Source organism: Thermobia domestica, chromosome 1 (genome assembly GCF_964235325.1).
Source record: "Thermobia domestica chromosome 1, izTheDome1.hap1.1, whole genome shotgun sequence".
Classification (NCBI taxonomy): Eukaryota; Metazoa; Arthropoda; class Insecta; order Zygentoma; family Lepismatidae; genus Thermobia; species Thermobia domestica.
The window spans coordinates 280433629-280461516 of NC_137454.1; the positions used below are offsets into that span (position 1 = coordinate 280433629).

Consider the following 27888-nt stretch of genomic DNA (forward strand, 5'->3'; position numbering starts at 1 on the left):
AAGTTAATAACTCTAGAACAACCCGATCGATCTCAATCAAATTTTCAACGTAGTTGACGTTCGGGCCTGGGATAATTTTTATCATGTCATGCCCCGCAACATGGGGAGGGGAGAGGGATATATATAAAAATCACCAAAAATGACCAATATCAAAGAGCACTTCAGTAATAATAAAAACGAAACATGGAAACTATTTTTCCTTCATTTAACCCGGTGAAATCGGGTACATCTTAGATTGGGGGACGTCTTATATTCGAGTAATTATAGAGAAATTCTTAATTAAAAATATTATTAACGTGTTATTAAAACTACTTTGATAGCCATAAATATTTTAAATGTTGCATCATATTCAATCATTCAGACAACAGTAGTGTTCTGCGCTCGCACAGGACGTGCGGGTTTGCTAGTATGACTTATTGAGACAAGAGTGTGCATTTACTTTGCTGTTCTTAAGCTGAAGCGTTGTGTGGATTGAAAGCATAATGTTATCAAATTAGTTGAAAAGTTTCTGGTTAGAATCTATTTTCTTTGAAACCTTAAATATTTTCAGGTGATTCTAGCGTACCGGTAACCGCTATCTGTTACACGAAACCAGGAACAGCAAAAGGAAGTGCACAAACACAAGAAAGAGGAGCAGATTACATTACTCGATCGCAAACTGTAAAATCTCTCTTAATATTTCAACCCGGAGTTACAATGGTGGCTTGCAATGTTCAGGTAAGTTGAGAATTCTTCCTTCACATGATGTTTCAAAACAACACCGACAACTTTTGGGAGATGATTCCTGACACCAAGATAAGACAAAAAGTATAGACCTACCTGGGTGCACAAAGGCTTCCTTTCGGAGTTATAGGCTGCCGGAAACATGATAAAATGAACTTTAAACGTCCATAGCTTCAAAATTATTGGACCTACCGTAGTCGGTTCAAGACTTCACTTAGGAAGTAATATGTGTCCTATCCAAAAATCCACGTTTCAGAATCCTGAGGTACTCACGCAACATTTTTTTATAGAGGGTGTTTGGCTACGGGCATATAATTTGAAGTACTCACCAATTAATTCTATAAAAATCGTTGCGGAAGTACCATAGGATTGTGAAACATGGATATTTAGATTGGATACATGCAAGTTCATAAGTCAAGTCTTGACCCGACTACGGTAAGTTCCACAGATTCGGAACTATGGATCTTTGAAGTTCATTTTTTCATTTTTGCCAGCTTATAACTCCAAAACGAAGCATTTCTGCACCGAGGTAGATCTAGGCTTTTTGTCTTCGCATCAGGAATCACCTCCCAAACGTTGTTGGTGTTGTTTTGAAACACTATATATATATATATATATATATATATATATATATATATATATATATATATATATATATATATATACACGCGCCTTTGGCGTGGGAGACCTGGGTTCGATTCCCGGGGCTCATGCGATTCGGATTCCACGTTAATCAGTAGGTCCACGTCTCATCTAGCCTCGCTGCTGAACGGGACGTTAAAAACTAAAAATCACCTCATATATATATATATATATATATATATATATATATATATATATATATATATATATATATATCTTGTGTATAATATTGTTCTCTTTGAAATATAAATGATTACTATATCTAGGCAAAGGTAACGGATCTATTCATACTTAAAACTTTAACTGTAAATTTCATTTAAATTGTATTTAAAAATGTAAGACAAAAGACGAAAGTTGAACTTTGATTGACAAACCATGTCGCAATGAAAATTATGATACGGATAAGAGACATCATTCGCTAGCGTTAACTAGACTTGATCATAGAAACGCATCTCCCTTTTATATATTATTTTTAAACTGACCATTTGCTACTTTAGTTTAATTATTTATCTACACAGAGTCCAGAATCCCAATAAATTTCTAGCAAAGCAGCTGGATAAGAGAGGGAAGGAAATAACTAACATGGGAGTTAAAGCTATTGGTTTCTTACACCTTGTGTCTAGATCAGGGATGCGAATAAGCAACAAACTTTTGCTAGCTGGAGAAAAAAATGTACTAGCCCATATCTCACAATAGAAATCATTTACAATATTAAATACTCGCCCACATCGATAAACCACTGGCCTCGGCGAGTGGTTATTTGTATCCCTGGTCTAGATCGTCTGATAAATAGATATTAGCTTTTGTAATCAAGATTTCGTACGCAAATATAGCAACAAACAGAAAAATTCTCCTTTTGAGCTTTGAAGCCACAAAAATAACGTAAAATATGGTTGATCTCCTTTGTGCCAATAATAATAGAATTAACAATATTACACTTTTCAAACCTTAGCGACTAGCTGATAAACTGTCCAAAGAAATGTATCTACATACAGGGTATCTGATAAGTATAGACTTCCTGCTAATTCGTGTGAAAACTGCTTCAAAGCCAAGTGTTGAAAGTGACACAAGCGTTAATTTTAGAATTATTGGCACAGAGGAGATGAACCATGTGTTAAACTATTTTCGTTTTCATACAGAATAAATTAGTATGTGACAATATTACTGTAAAAATTTATCATACGTTTCGCAGTAATTTAGTTACAACATTTCAATAATAATGCAAAATGTACAATCTTGTACACTCCGCATCAAGAAAATTGCGACAGCTAATGCCGTCCAGTTAGGCCACCCAATATACACCTTATTCCATAATTGTGTGAGGTGAAGAGACCTCCTCTCTCTCCTTCTTTTTCTCTGCCATACTAAAATTAGGTAACAGCATGAGCGCAATTCTGATTTCAAACTACACATGTATTAGTTTCGATAAAATGAAATAACAAAACAGAGACGAAACAAGATTCATAGGTTGATGTAGGGAGTAACTGTAACACACACAATGAAAAATTGAAACCAATGAATGTCTATTATACAGAGATTCAGAAGTAAGGCAGAGAGGAAGAGAGAGAGAAGAGGAGAGGAAAAGGAGAAAAAGAAAAGGGAGAAAAAACTGTGGAATTCAAACGTAGTAAGAAAAGAACCTAACATTATAAAGTTCCGTTTCCAGAAATCCAACACTAATATAGAAATAACGTTTGTTTTTACATATTTTTTCAGAACTATTCGAATATATAGAGGATGCTTTAAACATTCATTATGTCACTTTCATAATGGATAGCATACTCAATTTCCAGTAGAACTGTATATCATAGAGACACATCTAGGATAATTTACAAAGTTTAACACACATGCTTTGTTTCCGCGTGGTTCGGTTGCAAATTTGTAGTGTTCATTGGAGGTACTGATCCAAAATACATTCTAATATACCCAGAAGATAACGCTGGTCAAATCCTCCATTTCAGACTACTAATGCAAACTGAACAAAAAAAAAAGTAACGAAAAGAAAAAGAATGAAAAAAACGAGAAAATTGAAGAGTGCTATTTTATTGCTAAATTTCCATCAGAAATACTCTATATTAAAAATCTGAACTGTATCGTAATGAAAAGTTACAAATGTTCGAAAGAAAAAGTTTATGTTCCTCATAGATGTAGCATGTTTCACATTTCAACGTGAATAAAACACATTCGATTATAGGATTTAGACAAATTTTCTGTCGAACTAGTATAAATAAAATTTTGTTTTCAAATAACCAAAGAAGTTACCATTTTCTAGTTTTTTCGGAAGATGTATCTGTTCCGAACATCCAGCATTAATTTAATCTCTTCCGGAGAATGAACACGCTAAGAGCTCAAACGGATCATCGTGTCAGTCGGATGATGTTGGTTAGGTTATAGACCACCACTAGGTCGAGGATTCAAATCCGTAGTGACCCGGACTGAGACTCGGTAGCCCAGAGGATGAAAACGAGATTTTACTTAGTCCCTTGCGTTTAAACAGTATTTCTGTCAGAGATGACCAGGACTGGAAATGGTATCCCCAGAGCACGAAAAACACGACGCCGAAGTTCCCAGTTAATTAGATTCTCCAGAAGAGGTATATCGTGCTCTTGCTCCGTTTTAAATTTGGAACATGAATCGTGCACCTTCACACCCGTGTGCAACTTGTGTATGTGTGAAAGAGAGAAAGGGGGAGAAGTGAAAGATGCAAAGACAGGATAGGAAAACGTCAAGAAGGAGAGAGGGGGAGGCGAATATAAATATGAAACAATACTTATCATTGTAGTATATAACGTAGAACGCACACACTGTTTACTCAAATTATCCCCAGTGATGCTTTGTGAGATTTCCATCAGAATATAAATCTCTGTTTGCAGCCATTATTTTATGCGAAAAAATCATACTACCTAATTGGGAATCAAACCAAGATTTTCCATTTGGACGTCTAGCACGCTACACCACCGATTGCTGTAGCCAAACTTTGTTTAACAAATGGTGTAGTGTTTCTTTCTGAGAACGATAAGACGAAAAGTGTATACAGCAGATCAATGATGTCTTTGGAATGTCCTGGTAATTCCCTCACCCTTTCCCAACCAACATTCGTAAATCGTTTCAATCATAATACAAGTGTTTGCTTATAAATTCTTACGTATTGCTTGTCCAGTATGATAAGTCGATTCTTCAAATCACTTTATAAAAAAATTAACTCTGGCGTGAACATGACTTGAACCATGTTACAAGTTGAATTATTCATAAGGTCATTACGTTACCCCTACACTATCATGCCACCTGAAATTACAAGCCAAATATTACTTACTTTAGTCTGATCTTTGGAACGAACCGGCTTTTTCCCTTAACGTATTTGCACCAAAGTGAAGAACAAAATTCATTTATTCCACGGCCTAGAGAGAAAGTTGTGCCTACTAATAAAGGAAAAACATACAATCCAGGAAAATAGAGAAATAAGACATATTTTGCAGTAATTTCGCCGTGCAAGTTCAAAAGTACGTGAGTAATAATAATAATAATAATAATAATAATAATAATAATAATAATAATAATAATAATAATAATAATAATAATAACATTTGTTTAATATTTCGATCGGACACGATACTAGCGCCATGCCCGACAATGTCGATCACTCTGTATCATTGAACTATAATGATGACCCGGGCATTCATAATTTCAATACGGCTGGTGCATCTGTACATAATGATTCAGTGTGTTCTCAGTACAACAAACAATTACTCAATGCAAGAGGCCTAGCAATCAACAACAGCAAGTGCCATCTCACTAGTACCAAAACTAAACCCTCATCGTCCAATGTCACTACCATGCTTTCACCTTCTTCACACAATTCTACTTCACACACTACCTTGGGCAACTGTATTTTTAGCTCCAACGAGATATCAATTGAAGCATGAAATACCCTCCTCGTAAAACTCAAGTCCATAACTCCTATTCTTCGTAGAGTTCCTAGAGGAGCTAGACCTGCGTTGGCTGACTCCCTCTGTCACGTTCTGCAGAATATTATATCTACTAATAACTTGCAATCGTGGAAGGAGCTCTTCTTCTTTCCCTACGTAGCTCTTCGTTTACCATCAAGAACGAACAAAGTGTCAAATGTCACTACATGAGTGAAACAAAGAATCACAAGTTGGACTAATTCTCGCTGCGATGCACTTCTTTATCGCCACCGATGGCGATGTGCATGGAGCAGTCAGACTCCTCATCTCTGATGACACTTTGGCGCCTCCAGAAGCTACAGTGCTAGATGCATTAAGTAAACACAGTCATAGTTCCACACCCCCTGCACTTATTGACACCGCTCCAGCCGTCCCTAGAGTTTCTGTCAAAGAAGTACAGAAAGCTCTTCGATCCTTCTCTTCCGGCTCTGCAGGAGGTATGGACAGTTTACGCCCTTCCATTCTCAAGGATCTTTTGCTGTGCCAGGACATCGATTTTAGAGACCGTCTGTTAAGCACTATCAGTGATTTTCTTCACATAATCCTAACTGGAAACGTACCTACAGAAATTAGACCACTATTTTTCGGAGCGTCGCTTATAGCGTTAAGGAAGAAAAGTGGTGATATATGCCCCATCGCTGTCGGTAAGGTTTGGAGACGGCTTTCAGCTAAGATAGTATGCCAAAGAATTAGAGAACCGTTATCTACTTTCTTGTCACCACATCAGTTGGGAGTGTGCGTTTCTCATGGCTCAGAGGTTACAGCCCATGTCGCCCGGCTGTATTATTCTCATCCACACAAACAAGAGAAAATTTTCTTGAAACTAGATTTCCGGAATGCATTCAACGAAATCAACAGAGACTCTATGCTTACATCCGTAAAAACGCACTTCCCTTATATATACACCTTAAAACATCAGTGTTACTCACAGCCTAATCTGATTTTCACGAAGCTTTGCACCCCTTGTAAACAATGCAGACTGCAGTGCACAAATGTTGCCAACTAATTAAACAAAAAAATGTTATATGCAATTTTGTGCTAAGAAATGAATAAACAAACTGAAGAGGGAAAACAATTAGATTAAAAACAAAATTGCATGGGCTTGTGATAGGAGAATCAGGAACCATTTTCTCTTGTTTGCAGTGGCGTACGCACTGCTCTCCTGAATCTTTGAACTACTATATAAACGCATACACGCACCACGAGGAAAAAGGGCAGAACGCTGAATTTCTTCTACCAGTGTAAATTAAAACTAAAAGTTACTATCCTCACTCCTAACGTTTCCTCTAGCTGAGAATCTGCCTAAAATGTTAGGATTCAGAGCCACTATTACATGATGACTTAGTGTTCCTACTAGCAGATCTATGGTTGGATGGATGGATTAAAGTTCATCGTCCCCTTCAACAATAAGGTTCTATGAGATTTGGACCTACAGCCAAACGAGTGATTCGAACTACATGAATTTCCTCCGGAAATCGAACGCGGGTCTCCCGCCCTACGCGCGGATCATATAGCAACAGGAGTTAATTATCAGATTTAGAAACATGTGCAGTTGTACTCACGACTTATATTCAAAATTGAGGTCTTGGGGGGCCGCGGTGGCTCAGTGGTAGAGCGTTCACTTCTGGCACATGGGGTTCCTGATTCGATCTCAGCTCGCGCCAAGTGAACTTTGTGGTGGACAAACACCGTGTGCGTGGGTTTCCTCTGTCCTTCAGTTTCTTCCCACTTTCTTCATTCCATCACTTCATTCATGTTTTCATCATCACAGTCTCCTTTAGCCTAGCCTGCATAATTCTGGGACGTAAAACTCAAAAGATTGTATTGAATTTCATTTTAAAATTGAGCTCCTTGTACGTTTCCATTACAGGCGAGCGAGGTTAGGAACAAGCAATTGTTCATTCTGCAAGAACTTGAAAACCACTGAGTTTACTTATTTATTGAATAGAGATTTTATTATTTTATTTCCTCTGTTATATGCAATAAAATACCTATAAAATATATTTTGAATCCTCGTGACTTATCCTTTCATTTGATATCTAACAGAAAAGTTACACCATAAACTAATATCAGTCATGAGAGTATGAAGACAGTATCGATATCTTATTCAACAAATTCCAAGAAACTTTTTAGATTCTACATAGGAATAAAGACACATTATTTAACATACACATAGTACCTCCTCTTAATTTCACTGCAGCCAGAAAAAAATAAGACTCAAAAGTTATGAATATTCCTATCCAATATTATAAAAATTCTTAAATGTTGAAGATTCCTTTGTACATTATTTCATTTCTGGCACCGTATAATCGGTTTTTGCATCTTTTAATTGGTCATTTATTCTGATCACATTTTAAAAAAGCGATATACAAATTATAACTGAAACAATTAGCCTCATATTACTTCGTAATGAATCACTAAAACAGGTTTTGTCCTCTTTAATTTCTCTCTATACCCCTTACTCTCTTTCTTTCTTTTTTTTTTTAATTCACTATTTCCTCATCTTTAATGAAAGGTCAAACAAAGATCTGAAACACTATAAGGAACTTATTATCTTCAATAAGAACAGCGAGTTCACTTGATTTCTCTTTTTCATTTTCTTAGCCCATTTTCATGAAATGACACAACCGTTTGACAACCATTCTTTGTGAAAAACTAAAAAATAACTTTGAGTTAGCAACATTGCAAAGAGACTAATAATAGTTTATTCTTCCATGAGCAAATAGTACACAACAAATGCAATATATTATGGTAATTAATTTATTGTTAAGGCACAGTAAGAACATTTAGAATCCGACTCAAAGTATGTATCTATATGGCATCGAAATCTTGAACCAAAATCCAATTTGTAAGGGAAAACTGTTACAACAAATGACAAAACACACGAAGTGCGCGCCACAATTAAAAGATGTCGCCCAAGGAAGCCAGCAGGTTACATGCTGCCTCCGATTTATTCTATTAAACATAAACAAGACAAACCCGTTAGTGCAGAAGAAAAGCAAATACTTTACTAAACGATATCAACGTTGTTCAATTCACTTGAAGAAAATTAAGATCTATAATAGCTAATTTTCATGTTCTCATAGAATATTTATTTACTTACTTTGTAGTACTGAAGTTAGCATGTGTACATTCGCATGCTATACAATGTAAGAAAGCACATCAATAAATTGAACTTAAGGGGGAAAAGTACCATCTGTTTTTCATGGATATGGGTAACGATTTAGGTAATAGATGAAAATGAAACAATCTCCCATAATAATAAATATGCTTGCTGTAACATACCAGCACCATCTCTTTATCGTCCAGTTGATAATTTGACATAACTCATTGTAATTTCATCTATAATGACAGTTTGGAGGAAAATAACAATGTTCAGTTGCTCTTAAAGAAGGGGGGATTATATAGTATTGGGTATTTTTCCCTATATCACGGCAATGGTATGAGAGTGATACGAGTAATGCACATCGCAGTAGCAGAAATACATGCACGTGCTACAGCAGAAATATTGCGGGAAACAAACGAAACAATTTACTCTTCACCAATCAGCAAATAGTCGTGCGCGCAGTGATACAACATCAAGTTATGCGGTTTATTTTTGAAAGGTGCAAACGACTGTGAAAAACGCTTTAGTCATCTATTTTTTGGTGAAGATATCATACTCTCCCAACGAGGTGTTCAACAAGGCGACCCCCTAGGACCTGCTTTATTTGCGTTAACACTTCACTCTATTGTCAGAAATATCAATACAGAGTTGAACATTTGGTACCTCGACGATGGGACTATAGCTGGAGACAAGAAAGATGTCCTCGAAGCTTTGTCAAAGATTCGTACTCAATCTCGTGACATTGGAATACAGCTCAATTTCTGCAAATGTGAAGTCGGTTTCCTGGGAGTCTCAAACGAACAGGCTAACACCCTTTACTCCCTTTTCAACGAAGTTAAACCTGGAATGCAACTTACATAATCCGACAGAGCCTCCCTTTTAGGTGCAGCGCTACACACTGATACTCGACGCATTTTGTTATTGGACAAGATATCTAAATTAGATCTCTTCTTCACTCGCCTATCTAAGATATCTACCCACTCAGCTTTTTATCTCCTACGTGCCTCATTAGCCATTCCTAGACTGTTATATTTCCTTCGTAGTTCTCCATCCTGGCATGGGACAGATCTTTTGGAACAATATGATGAATCCATCCGACTTAACGTAGATTCTCTTCTCAACTGCTTTCTCACAGATAACTCATGGCTACAAGCATCTCTCCCTGTGGATCACAGAGGTCAAGGAATTCGTCGAGCCCTTGACTTGGCTACTCCATCTTTCCTTTCATCCATGTATAACTCTATGCCTTTGATCACTTCTCTTCTTTGCCAGGATATTCATCAGGATTCAGAAGCTGAGATAAATGATTGTATCCGCCAGTGGATATCGTGCGGCGGACTCGATCTCCCTGATTTTGATAAGAGGAGTTTTCAAACTTCATGGGACGCTCCTCTTATAGACTTCAGATTATCTTCTATTCTTCAGTCCTCCACCAATCCTGAAGATAAGGCCCGTCTTCTTGCTACTTCTTTCCCTGAAGCAGGTACCTGGTTACAAGCTATCCCATCTTCATCCCTAGCGCTGCATCTGCTTGTGCGTTACGTTTGGGAGCAGATGTCTGTGAAAAACACCAGTGCCCTGCTTGCGGAAGTTTAGTGGATAAGAAAGGTATACATGGTCTATCATGTGTTCACAGTGCTGGCAGATACTCTCGACACTCCACTGTTAACGATATCATTATGAGAGCCCTCATCTCCTTGTAATGTACCATTACAGTTGAGAGTAATGGCAACTTTTTCACTCACCCTGTACCTAGTAAATTTTTTTCAATTCGATTTCGGTTTAATTACACGATGTATTTATCCTGTTTACTTCAAATTAACGTAATGAATCGAAAAGTCTCATTAGGAATTATATTTTCACGAAATAACATATTTATTTATATTTTAATTAATTGTAAATTCCCTTTCCACATATACAAGTTGAATAGTTACAAGGTTTAGCATTCTGACGTCATACCGAAACATAGTTCCGCCATTGGATATAAATTTTCTTAATTTCAGACCAATGTAGAATTTGGCGAGATAATTAAAACCCTACCTCACCCCTCTCACTAGTCCATAGTCACTTTCATATCCGGTTATATCCAGATTTTACCATTTTTCATTTGCTTGGTAAATTCTGAGTCTAAAAGATTTCGCCCAGATTGGTGGAATCCTCCTATCCCTGTCGTTTTCGGCGCAATGTTATCATTCTTACCGTGGACGCGTCAAGAAGCACAATTTCTAATATTGACTACAACTTCTCTGCCAAAAGAACTGAAATTTCGAAGAAAATCAAGGTAAAACCTGATTCAATTTCATAGTTAAACACTAAAACTATGCAGGAGCCCAAAAATTCGCATTTTCATTAAAGAAACAGTTAATAATTTAGTGGAATACCGGATTTTGGTTTACAGTACGTCATGCTGCTGCCAAGGTAGAATATACAGAATGGAAGAGTGATTTTTATGTCCCTTTTCTCTTAAACCATCAAATTCAGTTAGGGGTTAGGTAAAATACGACCTGGTTTTGTACATTTTTGTTCGCGTATATAGTAAATGTGATTTTTTATCGAGTAATTGCCTGTACATAGTAGGTTTTGTAGTGTAATACTAATCATCATAATGACAGCTTAATCTAACTAAAAGGGCTCCTATTCATTTTTTGAATTGAACCATTTCTAGTGGGGATGGATTAGATAATATTCGTGATTAGGGACTTTTCCTCTCTCGGGGAAAAGGTCCCTCAATAAACATTGTTAAGGTGCCCCGAGGGCATCAAACTTCAGTAAACATGTTTTAAATATAAAACTGGCTTATGGGGCCGTTGCCACAGCAACCACTGTTGCCATAACAACGAATCCTGTCGCTGCGCGTCAATCTACAACTGATTGAGAAAAAAAAATCTGCAACAAAGGTGATGCACAGAAATAAGTCGTGAGTGGGAACCCTTCACCCCTGGTGGGGATGTTCATGAAGCTATCAGCTTATGCCTAATTACATTGGAATATAATTTCCATTTCTTAATTTCGAACATACTAGGTTCGATCGAAACGAGAAAACTTTTTTTCGGACTTCTAAAGAAAATAAAGTAAAATAAATAAATACATGACCGTGTTTATTACATATAGAATTCCCAGTCACGACCCCCCTTCCAGTTTTATTAAAAAAAATAGAAGAAGAAGATGAAGAAAAGAAAGAAGATAGAAGAGGAAAGATGTAAAGTAAGAAGGTGATAAAGGGAAAACTGTTACTAGATATTTTAAGGAATATGGTAAAGGAAAGCGAATAATTATCTAATTGTGATCATTTCCAATAGCTATTAGTTGAATATCTGGTATTAACGTGATCAACGGTAGACACATGTTAACCCATACATCCCCGATCTAGATCCATTTAACCCTAACTACCAAATTATCCCGATCTAGATCTGAGATAGATGAGAAAGTTTAAGTTTACAGTTTATTCAATATTTCCAGAAGTTCTAGACTAATATCCAATATTTGAAAAATAAAAGACGAAGTTGATGGCATGTTAGAATCGACCACAAAGGAAAAAAAAAATCAGAGTATTACATATTCGTAGAAAATTTTGACTCTCACAGTTCTCCCATGCTGATCATTCGTTCAGGCTACTTCAGTCCTTTTTACTTCCTTCATAGAGCCAACTTAAGTTAGTATTAACATTCAATGAGTTCAATTGATAACTACCAATAATTATAATAAGTCACATATGTATGACAAGATAATTGGTACACTTAATACTAAACCTACATTTCACTCACACACACATTCATACAGGACAATGTATACTTCGGGTTGTATTTGGTTGAATTAAACTAACCTAACTACAATGCTATAGACATTTATTACATTTCAATAGAAGGAGATGTAGTTTGACATAACAGAGAAAAAAAATATTTAATACATGAAAAGAATGTTTCATAAACATGCACAGAAATTCGCTACTTTCAACAAGATCAAATAACACATTTCTCTTTATATATATATTTTAAAAGTTGGATTACATGAAAAAGAATTAAACCAAAGACGAGACAAGAAAAAAAATTCAAGGGTCAATATATATTTAAAACTCAGTGCAATGAATACATATCATTGCAGGAAAAGAAAAAAAATAATTGGTTAATCATTAAAAAAAAAAACTTTAGTAATATTTTATTGAGTCTTTGTCTCAATAGGAGACGTATCGACTGTTTTATGAGTCTTTGTTCTCACGTCGATAATAGCTCCTTTTTTTTTCTTTCTTTTCAACTCTCTTTATGCACTGTGGTTTGTGTCCGTGAGAGTATTCAATTGTTTTTGTCTTAACTGTAGACAACTAATTGCTTCATATCACATATATGTATATCTATATTTCTCATTTCGTCACTCGACGCACTTTATCTAAAATTTCAAAGTTTGTCAATATTAAGGAAAACTTATCAAATCCAGTCACAGATATTGGGAACATATTTCCATATTCCGGTATTCGCATTAACTTATTAAACAGATTTTAGTTCGTTGAATTTAAGATCACTAAATTTTTCCCTAGTATAGATCTTGTAGTCAAAAATTCTAGATACTGAATAGTTTGGTGTCCGATCGTAGGGGAAGGATTTGTTCCATGTTTTACTGATGGAAAAAGTCGTTGGAGGGGCGCACTGTTTCGTAGGTTGCTAATTTCACTCGCAAAGTAAATTTGGGTAAGGATTAGGGTTATTCTTATTTATCTTACGACCCGCTACTTGTTTTATTCACATGCGGTATTTAACATTATATTCAACTTTAATAGTTACAGACATCAGTAACCACTCAACAAAATGTAATTTATTACAATATACGCGGTAACACTATATGTCACAAATAGTTGGTAAAGGTCGGGTGTCAAAAACCTATGGCAACCTAAACAAAACCAGGGTAAATACCGAGCCCATTACATACATACTCGTATATATATACATATATGTATTCATATTAATCAATACAATAAATTTCACTTTAATATCTATCTTAATATTTCGTCGACGTTTAACTTCTACATAACCGTTCATATTCGACAAGTATTCATATTTTATAAATATTTATATTTATTTGGCTCAAAGACAAAACAAAACCCTGACTATCAAAATTCACCTTTTTCCTTCATAAGGTTGCAACATTATATTTTATATGTATAAACCCGATAATCAATAATCATTTTCAATTTACTAAAGATCCGCGTATATGAAAAAAAAAATGTTGGTGTTATTTAATAAGTTGACATAAGAAGTGGAAAATGCAACAAATAGAGCAGGCACGTAACTTTTAAAACTATGTAAGTACATATATATACATGTATATACAACAAAAAAAAATCAATGTTATTCGAAACTAGTGGGCCCAAACTATTAATACATACACACTATATGACCAATCAATAGAAATAAAAACCAGAAATCAGTAATCCATTTGATATAAGTTGTATGATCAATGAATAACAAAGGTCTCTAGGAATCTAAAAGCATAGTGTACCTTCCCGTCAATTTCTCCCGTGGTGGATTGAATATCGCGGAAATGGTCCTGAGTTGTGCTCAATACCTCCACGAATTGCATCCCTCGATGTCTCAGTTAGTACATACGATCGAAATAAGTGATATGGAATATTGTACATTTTCATGAATTTCAGAAATCGGGGGGGGGGGGGCAAGGTTGAAAAATTAAAAAAAAAAATCTCGAAGTAATGAAGACAGAGAGAGATAGAGAAGAAGGAAGACGAAGAATAGTGGCGCCAAAGACTTAAGTGAGAAATAACTAACGCTACAAAGACAAAAGTCGAATTTCTATCTCGACAAATCCATAGCCAAAATATTCTTAACATGCCAAAAGGGTGGTCTACTCAAATACGTAGACTCAAGGAACGCCCTGCTGCCAAGGATGCAAGTTCTGTGTCCATCAGATCCCAATCCCACAAGAGTTTGGTTGTAAGATTGAAATCCGATCCCCGTATCCGGCCCAAACCAGCAGGTTCCCGGAAATCGTCCGGAAGGTTAGAGAAGGCGCTAATTTAGAATTTCAAGAAAAGAAAAAAAATCATCCGACCTCTTGGAAACTAGAAGATTCCAGAATAGGGATGAAATTAGAGTAATAGCTAAGGTATCCCTAATTAGAATTTCCCAAAATAAAAAAAAAATTAAATAAACTGAATTTTGGATCGGTGATTTCTATTGCCAAATTTCACCGATAGCTACCCTGCGCAGACACGCCACGGTCTGGGATGTCGTTAATTTCCCTCATCTAATTAAACTAAGAAAAGAAATGAAAATACTTAAAGGGACTAGGGGTCGACATCCGGGTACGCTAAATTTAGTAGCAGTTAATTTAATCGGATAGTCCGAACTGAGTTATATGAACACTGCACCATAAATAAATAAGGTAAGCAACAAAAAAAAAAAATCTCGGAGAGGCAATGAATGCTAAAGGTACAAATGACCGAAACCTGTACTTTTCGATGATCACAGAATATAGCAGTTGGTTTTCTTAATTATCATTTCTGTCAACCTTTAGAAGTAATTCCCACATGATGCTACCCTATCTATTGAAAGTTTTAAGATTCCGGGGCTGTTATCATGAGGTACATAAATGCAAAGTAACACACAATTCCCAACTATAATTTACTATCCAAGTAGCAAACTCGGTTGGATGAATGCACTGGTGTGGAAGTCAAAACACGAGAGATTTTTTTTTCTTTCTTTCTTCGTAAACATATTCATATTTTCACTATATAAAATTCACTAGGCCTATCCATTTAAATATAGGGGTCGTCATCTCGTTCATATTATATATCATATTATTAACATATCATTACGTTCATTCATTATCTACTAATTTTCGCACGAAGTAATATTTTATCAACACCCTATTTCGTACATTTTCACGCAGGCCATACACATATTTACATTACGCAGTAATAAATATATATATATATAACTATCACAATCTATCACGCTCAAACCACCACACGATCACATTCATCGAACCACGTACTCTTTATTTCGAAGCACCCAAATTGTATTTACTTTGCAGGTTTAAAAAAAAAATCATACATGTATTTACGGAAAGTTAAATTGTCAACGATTAATCTATTTCTGATTTGTTGATAAAACTGAAGCAACAATGGAATTTTCTACAGCCACGGGAGAGAAAAAGAATTTAATACTACATTTTTAAACAAACAGTAACAGCATATGGGTTTTACTTCTATTAAGAAAATAGGTGTTCTTTATTTCAGCGGATTATTCATTTACTATTGGACCTAGCAAACTGAAATTTTCAGTACAGTAAGATCTCATGCTATCTTATAGGAAGGTATACTCATCCGAACCGAAAACCATGTCCACGGGAAGTAATTTGAGAATAAATGGCCAAAATCAAACAATCTAGATCACTAAGTTATGCGATGTCGTAATGTCAACAAACAATTGACTACCGAAAACTGACGCTATGGCGCTGTAGTGGAGGCATAATTTACCGTGTACTGAAATATATACTTGTACTCATTAATCGGAAATTTAATATTTACTCTGGTTTATTTATGTTAGAAAAATGGTACTAAATTAAAGCATATTTATACACTGTCCAAATCGAAAATTCACACACTCACACAAACCTACTAACTACATACACCACTGTTAGTATTATACATAAAGACAACTAACTAAACTAAACATGCACCATTTAGTTACATGCACGTTGACGAAAATAACCTAACACATTAGATTTAAAATACATTACTCCCTCGTCGATATATATACAGTCGGCTCTATTTAATTTAAAGGGGGTCAAAAATGAGAAAGGTAACACTAGGTCTAATTGACCTGACCAATTGTTTACATAATGATTGCCAAAAATTGATGCCCGGGGGGCACCTTAACGAGGTTTATGGAGGGACCCTTCCCCTGAAAGGGGAAAAGGCCCTAAAACGAACAATAACTAACCCATTCCCCCGCTAGAAACTGGTTCAATTTGGAAAAGGGGATAGGAGCCCTTTTAAGCTAACTTAAGCTGCCATTATTATTATTCACTTTACAACCATCAAACCTACGTACATGCGATTACTGAATAAATAATAGAAAGTCACATTTACTTAATACACGAACAACATGCACCAAACAGGTCGTAATTTCCCTAATCCCTACTTGAGTTTGAAATAAAAAAAAAGTAAAGTCACTCTTTCACTGTTGTCTATTCTCGATAGGCAGCAAACATGGCTTCCTAGTAAACAGAACTGGAATTTGTTATTTCACTGAATTGCAGCTTCTTTACCAAAATTTGCGGATTTTTCGGGCTCCTATTCTGTTGTAAATCTTTAACTATTGGATTACATTATATGTTACCTTAGTTGTCCTTGTAAATTGGAATTCTTCCCGAAAAATATGTAGCACAAAATTCACCAGCTGCTCCTTGTAGGGTGTCGTCGATTGTTCTGATAACATTGCGCCGAAAAAGCCAGAGGTAAGAGAATTCCTCCAATCAGAAAGAAAACTTTAGCCGCGGAAATTACAAAGCGAATGGAAATTTGGCAAATCCAGATATAACCGGATCTGAAAGTGACTATGGACTAGTGAGAGGGGGTGAGGGAAAGATTAGGTACCTGGCCAAAATCTACATTGGTCTGAAATTAAGGAAATTTATATCCAATAACGGAACTATGTTCCGGTATGACGTCAGAATGGTAAACCTTGTAACTATTCAAGTTATATATCCGTAAATGGGATTTACACTCAATCAAAATATAAATAAATATATTATACAGTGGGAATATGGTTACTAACAAAACCTTTGGGTTTATTATATTTAATTCGAAGTAAAGAGAGTAAGTAAATTGTGTAACTAAACCGAAATTGAATTAAAAAAAATTGCTAGGTACAGGGTGCGTAAAAAAAAAATTGCCATTACTTTCAACTGTAATGGTATATTACAGTTTTCCCCGGCCCATTAACAAAATTTTGTTAGAATAACAAAATTTTGCTAATTGGGAATACCAACTAATGATGCTTGTTAAGTTAACACACTCATTCATCTCATTCAAACATTACCAGTCACACTAGGACAGTATATTATATCTACTTGGGGTATTGCGCGAGTAATTCATTACGTTTATCTTCTGTACAATTGAAAATCTTTAAATTTCGAAAATTGTGAGTTCCGATACTTTTTTTTTTTTTTCAGTAGTGTTCATATAGCAATAGAACGGACAGAAGTTCTAACTGAGAAATCGACAGAGACAATTCGTAAGGCTTCAGCCGTCGACTAGTATATCTGATGACATTAGGATGCAGTTTCCCGACGATCACTTCCATTTAATATTGTTCTAGGCTCACCGTTACCACGCACTTGCGAATGGATTGAATTCTGGGGTCGATTTACATTATTGTTACTATTATTGTTATTATTATTGCCCTGACTATTACCGTTCTCCCTTCTTCCGTACGTCCTGTTAAAATTCCTCCTGGTGTTATCGCCCCTATCCGGGTTCGATGCCATGTTGGTACGGTCATAGGGACGATAACTCCGGCGATTGTTGAACATGGGCCGATTCCTAAATAGTCGCCGGCCATTATTGTTGTTTTCTGAGCCATACCCACTAGGATAACGAGATCCAGCTTGGGTATAACTCAGGAAATCTGTCTGGCAACTTGCCGTTACCTTCGTCTTCGTCGGTTTTAGAATCTTTGCCTGTCGGGCGAAGTATCGTTTTGGTGGACCACCAACTTCCTTGCCGCACAAGGCAGCTAAACGTGAGGTGACTTCTCGCACCGTTTGGCACAAGTGGGACGCTATGGCCCGGGACTCATCGGGTGGAAGAGCGTTAACTATAATATCTACAAGTTCAGCCTGAGAGGGATGTTCAGCTATCTGATAATATAGTTCGATAATTTTCCAAGCATAGTCCAAGAGGGACCCATACTTGGAGCGATCATACCGGAGTGATTGTAAGTTTCTCTTTTGGAGCCGTTCGATGTGCTCATTACAATATTCTTCTTTAAAAAGAATCAAAAAATCACTAAACGTTCGGATTTGGTATTTAACCGAAGCAAACCATGCGCCCGAAGCGGCGATCAAACATTTTTCAACTATCTGCAGGCGTTCCCCATCAGTAAGTTTATACATGTCTAAATATTGCTGCAGTCTCCGCAGGAAAACTCGAGGTAACCCGTTAGTAATGTTCCCATCGAAAGTGGGAAAACGTTCAATATCCCGGAGGGAAACTTTAGAGCTCATACTATACGGGGCAGGAAAATAATCCAGTGGAATCAACGCGTTATCCTGAGCAGTTGGGATTGTCACCGGATTTGCCACCGACGGAGTGGTCACTGAACTGAACGCTCCCATATGACCAAGAGAGGTTTTGTAATTTGTGTTGACCATGTAAGGTTCAAACTTAGGACCCACCACGGTAGTAACCGACGGTCCGGCACATCTCCTTTCCCCTCCTGGCAGCACGCTGTACGATTGTACCATTCCAAAGGTAGAGTGAGCATTTACGCTAGTGACTGTTGTAGTCACAACACTCGACTGCATCGGTACATCAAAATTACTCAACCATGATTTCGAGGTTGGCTGATGCGGGGGGCAATACATTGCTGTGTCCCGTGCATCAGGCAACACTTGACTCTTACCCGGGAGGACGTTACTTGTTTCTGGGAAAATTTTCCCTGGAGAATCGCCATCAGGAAAAGGATAGGAGATATCAGACTTGGCGATTTGCAATTTAGTAATATTCCCCTTAATACTGTCTACTTCGGTTTGAATTCGACTAATTCTTTGGTCAACCGACTCTAGTTTAGATTCTATTGATAGGTCGGATACTACAACATTCAATCTACTTATTTCAGCCTGCTGCTGTTCAACTTTTTGTTCGATGTCACCAAATCTTTTGTTTGTACTCTCAAACCTTATATCTATTTCGTTGAATTTCTCATTTGTTTCGTCTCTGAGCTGCTCGGTGGACTGTTGGGCCCGGTATCTAACCTGCTCCAGTTCAGTAGATGTTTGCTCTTTCAATTTGCTCATCGAAGAAGCAAAGTCCAAACAGATCTGGTCAATTTTATTGTTTAATACCTCGAATCGAGCGTCGGTCTCTCGTTTCGAGGTATCAAACTTCTCATTTATTTCACGTCTCATTTCTGCATTCTCACGCCTCATTTCTGCATTCTCACGCCTCATTTCTGCATTCTCACGCCTCATTTCTGCACCGTTCTGTTCTATTTTAACTTCCATGTTAGAAAATTTTTCATGCATCATTTCCATCATCTGGCGAATTAATACAGACGCGTCAGACCCTCCAGATGACATTCCTTCCTTCGGGTTTGCCGTCTGATCCCGAGAATCACTTTGATTTCCACTCTTTTCCTCATCGTCGAGGTCAGATATCTCCGCTGGAGATATTTGGCCTCGGTCCTTTTCACAGTCCTCACAATATTTTTCTATTTCGCCGGTTTGAACTTTTTCTGCATTTTCAGCAGTATCGTCCAAATTGGAACAAGCAAAGTGGATCCATTTTAGTCCACAACCGGTACATCTTATAAGTCTCCGCGGGGCGCGAGATCTTTTCTCTTTTTCGTTTAATATGCATTGAGTGCACGTGACATCACACTCGTCCTGTGACACAACAACCTTTTTTGTTGCCATAGTTTTGAGACACTTTACACTTTACAAAAGACAAGATATATATATCAGAAATACACATATACTATAAAATACTTATTCGCTATCCAGACAAGTATTATTCATAAATTAAAGGACTCCCATTCTCTTTCCTTCCTTGACACCCTTCTAGCGTTTAGTTCTATTTTAGAAAAATTTTGACACTCCTTCTCTTTTTCCCCCTTAGAAAAGGAAACAAAAATGACAAAGTAGCCAACGACTCTACTTGTTTCACTATAAAATTTCTCGTATTAATTTCAATGTTGTAATCAATTCAACATGCCTTCAACCTCACTCTTTAACATTCTTAAAAAATTTCAAATCTATCGGTCGCCATTTAAACGGAGATCCGTTGCCATGGGAACAAGCGTTGCCATGACAACCATTCTTGTCGCGGTTCACCAATTCAAACTGATTGGCATGATAACTGGTATTATTCAATAAGCATTTTCAGATCCGTTACCACAGTAAACATGCGTTACCATGGCAACAGTCTTGTCACGTGTCGCCATTCTAAAACTGGCTTATGGGGCCGTTGCCACAGCAACCACTGTTGCCATAACAACGAATCCTGTCGCTGCGCGTCAATCTACAACTGATTGAGAAAAAAAAATCTGCAACAAAGGTGATGCACAGAAATAAGTCGTGAGTGGGAACCCTTCACCCCTGGTGGGGATGTTCATGAAGCTATCAGCTTATGCCTAATTACATTGGAATATAATTTCCATTTCTTAATTTCGAACATACTAGGTTCGATCGAAACGAGAAAACTTTTTTTCGGACTTCTAAAGAAAATAAAGTAAAATAAATAAATACATGACCGTGTTTATTACATATAGAATTCCCAGTCACGACCCCCCTTCCAGTTTTATTAAAAAAAATAGAAGAAGAAGATGAAGAAAAGAAAGAAGATAGAAGAGGAAAGATGTAAAGTAAGAAGGTGATAAAGGGAAAACTGTTACTAGATATTTTAAGGAATATGGTAAAGGAAAGCGAATAATTATCTAATTGTGATCATTTCCAATAGCTATTAGTTGAATATCTGGTATTAACGTGATCAACGGTAGACACATGTTAACCCATACATCCCCGATCTAGATCCATTTAACCCTAACTACCAAATTATCCCGATCTAGATCTGAGATAGATGAGAAAGTTTAAGTTTACAGTTTATTCAATATTTCCAGAAGTTCTAGACTAATATCCAATATTTGAAAAATAAAAGACGAAGTTGATGGCATGTTAGAATCGACCACAAAGGAAAAAAAAAATCAGAGTATTACATATTCGTAGAAAATTTTGACTCTCACAGTTCTCCCATGCTGATCATTCGTTCAGGCTACTTCAGTCCTTTTTACTTCCTTCATAGAGCCAACTTAAGTTAGTATTAACATTCAATGAGTTCAATTGATAACTACCAATAATTATAATAAGTCACATATGTATGACAAGATAATTGGTACACTTAATACTAAACCTACATTTCACTCACACACACATTCATACAGGACAATGTATACTTCGGGTTGTATTTGGTTGAATTAAACTAACCTAACTACAATGCTATAGACATTTATTACATTTCAATAGAAGGAGATGTAGTTTGACATAACAGAGAAAAAAAATATTTAATACATGAAAAGAATGTTTCATAAACATGCACAGAAATTCGCTACTTTCAACAAGATCAAATAACACATTTCTCTTTATATATATATTTTAAAAGTTGGATTACATGAAAAAGAATTAAACCAAAGACGAGACAAGAAAAAAAATTCAAGGGTCAATATATATTTAAAACTCAGTGCAATGAATACATATCATTGCAGGAAAAGAAAAAAAATAATTGGTTAATCATTAAAAAAAAAAACTTTAGTAATATTTTATTGAGTCTTTGTCTCAATAGGAGACGTATCGACTGTTTTATGAGTCTTTGTTCTCACGTCGATAATAGCTCCTTTTTTTTTCTTTCTTTTCAACTCTCTTTATGCACTGTGGTTTGTGTCCGTGAGAGTATTCAATTGTTTTTGTCTTAACTGTAGACAACTAATTGCTTCATATCACATATATGTATATCTATATTTCTCATTTCGTCACTCGACGCACTTTATCTAAAATTTCAAAGTTTGTCAATATTAAGGAAAACTTATCAAATCCAGTCACAGATATTGGGAACATATTTCCATATTCCGGTATTCGCATTAACTTATTAAACAGATTTTAGTTCGTTGAATTTAAGATCACTAAATTTTTCCCTAGTATAGATCTTGTAGTCAAAAATTCTAGATACTGAATAGTTTGGTGTCCGATCGTAGGGGAAGGATTTGTTCCATGTTTTACTGATGGAAAAAGTCGTTGGAGGGGCGCACTGTTTCGTAGGTTGCTAATTTCACTCGCAAAGTAAATTTGGGTAAGGATTAGGGTTATTCTTATTTATCTTACGACCCGCTACTTGTTTTATTCACATGCGGTATTTAACATTATATTCAACTTTAATAGTTACAGACATCAGTAACCACTCAACAAAATGTAATTTATTACAATATACGCGGTAACACTATATGTCACAAATAGTTGGTAAAGGTCGGGTGTCAAAAACCTATGGCAACCTAAACAAAACCAGGGTAAATACCGAGCCCATTACATACATACTCGTATATATATACATATATGTATTCATATTAATCAATACAATAAATTTCACTTTAATATCTATCTTAATATTTCGTCGACGTTTAACTTCTACATAACCGTTCATATTCGACAAGTATTCATATTTTATAAATATTTATATTTATTTGGCTCAAAGACAAAACAAAACCCTGACTATCAAAATTCACCTTTTTCCTTCATAAGGTTGCAACATTATATTTTATATGTATAAACCCGATAATCAATAATCATTTTCAATTTACTAAAGATCCGCGTATATGAAAAAAAAAATGTTGGTGTTATTTAATAAGTTGACATAAGAAGTGGAAAATGCAACAAATAGAGCAGGCACGTAACTTTTAAAACTATGTAAGTACATATATATACATGTATATACAACAAAAAAAAATCAATGTTATTCGAAACTAGTGGGCCCAAACTATTAATACATACACACTATATGACCAATCAATAGAAATAAAAACCAGAAATCAGTAATCCATTTGATATAAGTTGTATGATCAATGAATAACAAAGGTCTCTAGGAATCTAAAAGCATAGTGTACCTTCCCGTCAATTTCTCCCGTGGTGGATTGAATATCGCGGAAATGGTCCTGAGTTGTGCTCAATACCTCCACGAATTGCATCCCTCGATGTCTCAGTTAGTACATACGATCGAAATAAGTGATATGGAATATTGTACATTTTCATGAATTTCAGAAATCGGGGGGGGGGCAAGGTTGAAAAATTAAAAAAAAAAAATCTCGAAGTAATGAAGACAGAGAGAGATAGAGAAGAAGGAAGACGAAGAATAGTGGCGCCAAAGACTTAAGTGAGAAATAACTAACGCTACAAAGACAAAAGTCGAATTTCTATCTCGACAAATCCATAGCCAAAATATTCTTAACATGCCAAAAGGGTGGTCTACTCAAATACGTAGACTCAAGGAACGCCCTGCTGCCAAGGATGCAAGTTCTGTGTCCATCAGATCCCAATCCCACAAGAGTTTGGTTGTAAGATTGAAATCCGATCCCCGTATCCGGCCCAAACCAGCAGGTTCCCGGAAATCGTCCGGAAGGTTAGAGAAGGCGCTAATTTAGAATTTCAAGAAAAGAAAAAAAATCATCCGACCTCTTGGAAACTAGAAGATTCCAGAATAGGGATGAAATTAGAGTAATAGCTAAGGTATCCCTAATTAGAATTTCCCAAAATAAAAAAAAAATTAAATAAACTGAATTTTGGATCGGTGATTTCTATTGCCAAATTTCACCGATAGCTACCCTGCGCAGACACGCCACGGTCTGGGATGTCGTTAATTTCCCTCATCTAATTAAACTAAGAAAAGAAATGAAAATACTTAAAGGGACTAGGGGTCGACATCCGGGTACGCTAAATTTAGTAGCAGTTAATTTAATCGGATAGTCCGAACTGAGTTATATGAACACTGCACCATAAATAAATAAGGTAAGCAACAAAAAAAAAAATCTCGGAGAGGCAATGAATGCTAAAGGTACAAATGACCGAAACCTGTACTTTTCGATGATCACAGAATATAGCAGTTGGTTTTCTTAATTATCATTTCTGTCAACCTTTAGAAGTAATTCCCACATGATGCTACCCTATCTATTGAAAGTTTTAAGATTCCGGGGCTGTTATCATGAGGTACATAAATGCAAAGTAACACACAATTCCCAACTATAATTTACTATCCAAGTAGCAAACTCGGTTGGATGAATGCACTGGTGTGGAAGTCAAAACACGAGAGATTTTTTTTTCTTTCTTTCTTCGTAAACATATTCATATTTTCACTATATAAAATTCACTAGGCCTATCCATTTAAATATAGGGGTCGTCATCTCGTTCATATTATATATCATATTATTAACATATCATTACGTTCATTCATTATCTACTAATTTTCGCACGAAGTAATATTTTATCAACACCCTATTTCGTACATTTTCACGCAGGCCATACACATATTTACATTACGCAGTAATAAATATATATATATATAACTATCACAATCTATCACGCTCAAACCACCACACGATCACATTCATCGAACCACGTACTCTTTATTTCGAAGCACCCAAATTGTATTTACTTTGCAGGTTTAAAAAAAAAATCATACATGTATTTACGGAAAGTTAAATTGTCAACGATTAATCTATTTCTGATTTGTTGATAAAACTGAAGCAACAATGGAATTTTCTACAGCCACGGGAGAGAAAAAGAATTTAATACTACATTTTTAAACAAACAGTAACAGCATATGGGTTTTACTTCTATTAAGAAAATAGGTGTTCTTTATTTCAGCGGATTATTCATTTACTATTGGACCTAGCAAACTGAAATTTTCAGTACAGTAAGATCTCATGCTATCTTATAGGAAGGTATACTCATCCGAACCGAAAACCATGTCCACGGGAAGTAATTTGAGAATAAATGGCCAAAATCAAACAATCTAGATCACTAAGTTATGCGATGTCGTAATGTCAACAAACAATTGACTACCGAAAACTGACGCTATGGCGCTGTAGTGGAGGCATAATTTACCGTGTACTGAAATATATACTTGTACTCATTAATCGGAAATTTAATATTTACTCTGGTTTATTTATGTTAGAAAAATGGTACTAAATTAAAGCATATTTATACACTGTCCAAATCGAAAATTCACACACTCACACAAACCTACTAACTACATACACCACTGTTAGTATTATACATAAAGACAACTAACTAAACTAAACATGCACCATTTAGTTACATGCACGTTGACGAAAATAACCTAACACATTAGATTTAAAATACATTACTCCCTCGTCGATATATATACAGTCGGCTCTATTTAATTTAAAGGGGGTCAAAAATGAGAAAGGTAACACTAGGTCTAATTGACCTGACCAATTGTTTACATAATGATTGCCAAAAATTGATGCCCGGGGGGCACCTTAACGAGGTTTATGGAGGGACCCTTCCCCTGAAAGGGGAAAAGGCCCTAAAACGAACAATAACTAACCCATTCCCCCGCTAGAAACTGGTTCAATTTGGAAAAGGGGATAGGAGCCCTTTTAAGCTAACTTAAGCTGCCATTATTATTATTCACTTTACAACCATCAAACCTACGTACATGCGATTACTGAATAAATAATAGAAAGTCACATTTACTTAATACACGAACAACATGCACCAAACAGGTCGTAATTTCCCTAATCCCTACTTGAGTTTGAAATAAAAAAAAAGTAAAGTCACTCTTTCACTGTTGTCTATTCTCGATAGGCAGCAAACATGGCTTCCTAGTAAACAGAACTGGAATTTGTTATTTCACTGAATTGCAGCTTCTTTACCAAAATTTGCGGATTTTTCGGGCTCCTATTCTGTTGTAAATCTTTAACTATTGGATTACATTATATGTTACCTTAGTTGTCCTTGTAAATTGGAATTCTTCCCGAAAAATATGTAGCACAAAATTCACCAGCTGCTCCTTGTAGGGTGTCGTCGATTGTTCTGATAACATTGCGCCGAAAAAGCCAGAGGTAAGAGAATTCCTCCAATCAGAAAGAAAACTTTAGCCGCGGAAATTACAAAGCGAATGGAAATTTGGCAAATCCAGATATAACCGGATCTGAAAGTGACTATGGACTAGTGAGAGGGGGTGAGGGAAAGATTAGGTACCTGGCCAAAATCTACATTGGTCTGAAATTAAGGAAATTTATATCCAATAACGGAACTATGTTCCGGTATGACGTCAGAATGGTAAACCTTGTAACTATTCAAGTTATATATCCGTAAATGGGATTTACACTCAATCAAAATATAAATAAATATATTATACAGTGGGAATATGGTTACTAACAAAACCTTTGGGTTTATTATATTTAATTCGAAGTAAAGAGAGTAAGTAAATTGTGTAACTAAACCGAAATTGAATTAAAAAAAATTGCTAGGTACAGGGTGCGTAAAAAAAAAAATTGCCATTACTTTCAACTGTAATGGTATATTACAAATAACTGGCCAGGTCAATTGGACCTAGGGTTACCCTTCTCATTTTATCCCCCTAAAGTTCAATAGAGCCAACTTTATATACCGACAAGGGAGTAACGTGTTTGAAGTCTAACATATTAGGTACTTGCCTTTAACATTTATATAGTAAATGGTGCTTGTTTAGTTAGCAGTTTTGTGTAGTATTTATAGTGCTGTATGTAGTTAGTAGTTCTGTGTGAGTGCGTGATTCTACAGTTCGATGAAATAGCATGAGATCTTGTAGTTTTGAAAATTACAGCTTGCTACCTCAATTAGAAACCTAAATATCCACCGAAATCAAGAATGCATATTTTCTTAATAGAAGTAAGCCTACATGGTGTTACTGTTTGTTTCGAAATTACAATATTAAAATCTAATTTCCCGTTTCTATAGAAATATTTCATTGTTGCTTTGATAATATCGATAAATCAGAAAAAATATAATCTTTGATAATTTTACATTCAATGAATGCAATTATAATAATTTTTTCTGCAGGTAAATATAATTTGATGCTTCGGAACAAAGAGTCCGTGGTTCGAGGAAGGTTATCGTGTAGCAGTTTAAGCGTGACGGATTGTGATAATTAAAGATTTATTAGTACATAATGTAATATGTGTATGGCCTGCGTGTAAATATATGTAATAGGGTGTCCGTAAAGCATTACTTCGCGTGAAATGAGCAAATAATGAATAAATGTAATGATATAGTAATAATACGGTTGTGATATAAAATGAATAATGTGATAGGACACTTGTATTTAAATGGATAGGCCCGGTGTATATTATATATTGAGAATATGAATATTTTTACTCAAAATCTCTCGCGTTTTGACTTCTACAATAATATACTCATTCAACCGAGTTTGCTATTTTATAGTAATGTGTAGTTGGGAATTATGTGTTACTTCGCATTTAAGTATCTCATATTAATAGCCCCGGTTCTTAAGCATTTCATCAGATAGGATAGCATCATGTAGGAATTACTTTTAAAGGTTTACAGAAATGATAACTAAGAAAAATAACTGCTAAATCCTGGGATCATCGGAAAGTACAGGTTTGGTCAGTTGTACCTTTAACATTCATTGACTATCCGAGTTTTTTTCTTTTC

General features: G+C 35.8%; 1 protein-coding gene across 6 annotated transcripts in view; it reads left to right on the forward strand.

Moving 5' to 3' along the window:
- LOC145661112 (extracellular matrix organizing protein FRAS1-like) overlaps nucleotides 1-27888 on the forward strand; it is a 3375101-nt gene that overhangs the window by 2837063 nt on the left and 510150 nt on the right. For all 6 annotated transcript variants that reach the window (XM_081726561.1, XM_081726566.1, XM_081726573.1 and 3 more), the window contains one exon: nucleotides 551-717. In XM_081726561.1, the coding sequence (XP_081582687.1) occupies nucleotides 551-717 (167 nt within the window). The remainder of the gene's footprint in view (nucleotides 1-550; nucleotides 718-27888) is intronic.